Below are 3,530 nucleotides of genomic sequence, written 5' to 3'. Positions count from 1 at the left end.
AACATCTTCCTCACCGAACATATATGGAAACAACTCCATGAATCTAGCATCCACTTATGAATAGTACCCCTTTATTGATGATAGGACAAGCAAAATTGATAGGAGAATATAATTAAATTCAAATATGGTTGAGCAATTCATTTTAAACAAGACAGCTCCAAAAATGTTTTTTGGTAGAGGTTGGCTAAGCCTATCGACTCTATGGATGGTTACCTTAAACAAATTGTGTCTGGAAATGCATTTGGAGTGGCAATTGTATTAAGCCAACTATCAATGAAAATCATTTGAAAAGGTTGTTGTGAGACCGTCTCTGCAAAGGCCAAATATTTACAATCGATGGTGTAGTATTTCTTTCAAAAACTCCACCTCCCCCACAAAACCTCTTTTGACTGTCTCTAGAAGTCGTCTCCACATAGTTTAAAGGATTATTTTCATACAAACCAATAAGCAAAAAATTGAGGTGCGTACAAACGATATGATGGTAAGCAAAAATGGAGGAAAACATATGCTTCATAGTACATGATGAGGATAGATTTATTGTTATTACATGTTTGCATTTCGCGGTTTGGCTCATAATATCTTTGTGATAATATGTACTGTTGAGAGATATTGACGTTTGAAACCCCATAAAGCCGCATGCCTTAGTTTGTAGGTTGTGCTGCACCTAACTTATTTTGCTCATGATAACAGCAACTAGCTTATTGTAGATCATTTCCTTCCTACCTCTTCTTAACGTTCATCTTGAGCCCGTTCTTCATTTGTAGAATACACGACAGCTTGGTCTGGATGCTCTGCCCTTCCAACACCTCCAAATCGAAGTTCCATGTGACGGCCGCAACAATTGTCTTCATCTGCGTGACTGCTATGTCTTTGCCAAGGCACATCCTCGGCCCTGAGTTAAAAGCCATGAACTTGTGAGATGGCACATACCGCAGCTTACCGCCATCTTCAGAGAGCCACCTCTCGGGCCTGTACTCATAGCAATCCTTGCCCCACAGGGCTTCCATTCTGCCCATGGAATAGATGGAGATCAGGATGGTTTCGCCGGAGCACAACCGGTGGCCGCTTGGGAGAACATCATCGGCAAGCACCACCTTGCGCTCGAATGGGCCTGGTGGGTACAGCCTGAGGGACTCGAACAAGGCTGCCTGAAGGTAGACTAGGTCTTTAGTCTCCTCCGACTCAAAGAACACCATGTCGTTGCTTGCGGCAGCGGAAGCCTTGAGAGATGCGATGTGAGCCAGTTCCTCGCGGATACCGGAGACGACGCGGGGATTCTTGGCGAGGTTGTAGAAAACCCACGGCAGTGTTGTGCCAACAGTGTCCCGGCCAGCGATCATGTAGTTGATGAGTATCTTACTCAGCAGGGCCTTGTCGCTGCAGTACGCCGGGTCACCAGAAAGAATGTCCACGGCGGCCAGCTCATCAGGACCGGAGCACCTGGCTTTCGTCTTCTCCATCATCTCCGTGATGAAGCCATGCAGCAGTGTGTGCGCCACGGCGAGCTTCCTCTCCGGGCCAAAGTTCAGCTGTCTCATCATCTTCCAGCAGGAGGCCGGCACGGTGTGCCGCAGAAGGCCAACCTCCATGACCGTGTCCATGGCGACCGCGACGTGCATCGACGGCATGTCGACAGACAGGCAACCAGGATCCACTCCGAAGATCGGAGTAGCAGTGAGGTCGAATATGAGCCTTGTCATCAGGTCCTGCATGTCGAACGGGGTCCCGGTACTCGCCATGCGGGCTAAGAACGGGAGCAGGCCATCCACCACCTTTTCCCGGCAGCAACGGGACATGAGCTCAAGTACCCGTGGGTTGCTCAGGACGCTCTGGAACATCCCTCGCTGCTGGCGGCAGGCCTCGCCGTCGACGGTGAGGATGCTGCCGCTCACGATGTCGAAGATCTCCGCGAGCTCCTCGCCCTTGGGGTAGTTCGCATGGTTCGAGGTGAAGATGTGCCGGACATTTGCCGGGTCAGCGGTGAGGAAGAACCGCATGCCACTTCCTAGTGGCCCTTGTGCCTTCAAGTTGCAGCCAGAGGCAGCAAGGACGACTGTGAGCTCGTCGTGTAGGTCGTGGAGCCTAGAAATGAGGGCCGGGAGAACGCCAACTACCGGCCAGTCCATGGGGCGCAACGGGCCATTCCTTGATCTCCACAACCTAACATATAACGACACAAGTGTGGAGATGATGACTAGCTGTACCAATAGCAACAATGAGAACGCCATTGTTTGTAATGGCTCGAAAGTGTCTATGCTAGCTTGGGCATATCGATAGGGTAGGGTGGATTCATTTTATAGGGAAGCCTTCTGCACATTTAAACATAAATTTTTAATTTGAAAATATAAATGAAAAGCAGATATGGTGGCTGGTGGTTGGTCACATTACATGCATACATTAACAACTGAAAACGACACACTGTTCAATCTGTCCACCCTAACAAGGTTAGGCCTTGGTTGGCCCAATTAAAGTTTAACAGTCGTATCGAAAGTTTGAACATATACGTAGAATATTAAATATAAACTCTTTACAAAATTAAGGGGGCCTTTGGTTGCCTGCACCAGCCCTGAGCTAGGCTCTCCGCGTGCGAGAATACATTTGTTTGGTTGGCATATCTACCAGGCCAGGCTCCACGCGTGCAAAAACCCTCCCGTAGTCAGGCTCTGCTGAAACGCAGAAATCAGTCGTTTCTGCTAGGCCTGGCTCACCTCGTGCGAGCGAGCGTTGAACGATGCACGATGCATAAGATAGAGATACGTGGACACGGTGAACCAAACAGATGTTGCCGTTGGCCTAGCTGTATTGACCCACGTAACCAAACAAGGTGTTGTCGCATGCACGGACCTGGCCAAAGCTGGCCTGGCTAGCTTTGTGCGAGCTAGGCTCTACCGGGCAACGAACCAAACAGACCCTGAAAACATAGGTAGAGTAATTTGCGAGACGAATCTTTTAAGCCTAATTAGTCCATAATTGGACACTAATTGCCAAATAAGACACAAACGCTACCGTGCCAGTTAAACTTTAACACCCCCAACCAAACACCTCCTTACTCATGTCATCCTCTACAGTAGCTGGTTCGTACAATATAATTCGTGTATATAGTAACTAAAATATCAGTTTGGATAACCGTGTTTCTGACATGAACGTTAATTTGGAAAATTATTGGAGCCGTAAACACATTGAAAATGTTCAAGCTTTCAGCAATGTTTTCTATAATTCAAGTTGTTCTACAAAATATAGAACTACTAAATATTTGAAAGTTAGAAACAAAAACTGTCAAACCCTATAAATTTATAATCAGAAGGGGAAAATTATATTTCTGATGTGGTATTGTATGCTGCAGGAAAGACTAATTAGCAATATATATATAGTGTTTGTTTTTTCATAAATGAAGCATTATTAATTTCAAGCTCATTATGTTGAGTTATACAAAGATATTGAAACACTCCTATCATTTGTATAACTAGGCTACAACGGTCTTACACAAAAAGACTTAATAAAAATTCAGACACGAATAACACTCAATCTAT

At 46.2% G+C, this 3,530-nt stretch overlaps 1 protein-coding gene across 1 annotated transcript; it reads right to left on the bottom strand.

Annotated features, from left to right (window-relative positions):
* On the bottom strand, window positions 477–2,261 carry LOC8067956 (noroxomaritidine synthase). Its single transcript, XM_002444087.2, has one exon. It carries the CDS (start codon window positions 2,226–2,228, stop codon window positions 720–722), a length of 1,509 nt encoding a protein of 502 aa, XP_002444132.1. The 5' UTR covers window positions 2,229–2,261; the 3' UTR covers window positions 477–719.

Source organism: Sorghum bicolor, chromosome 7, assembly GCF_000003195.3.
Source record: "Sorghum bicolor cultivar BTx623 chromosome 7, Sorghum_bicolor_NCBIv3, whole genome shotgun sequence".
NCBI lineage: Eukaryota > Viridiplantae > Streptophyta > Magnoliopsida > Poales > Poaceae > Sorghum > Sorghum bicolor.
The sequence above is the reverse complement of the archived record's forward strand: the minus strand, read 5'-3'. Positions and strand labels throughout refer to the sequence as shown.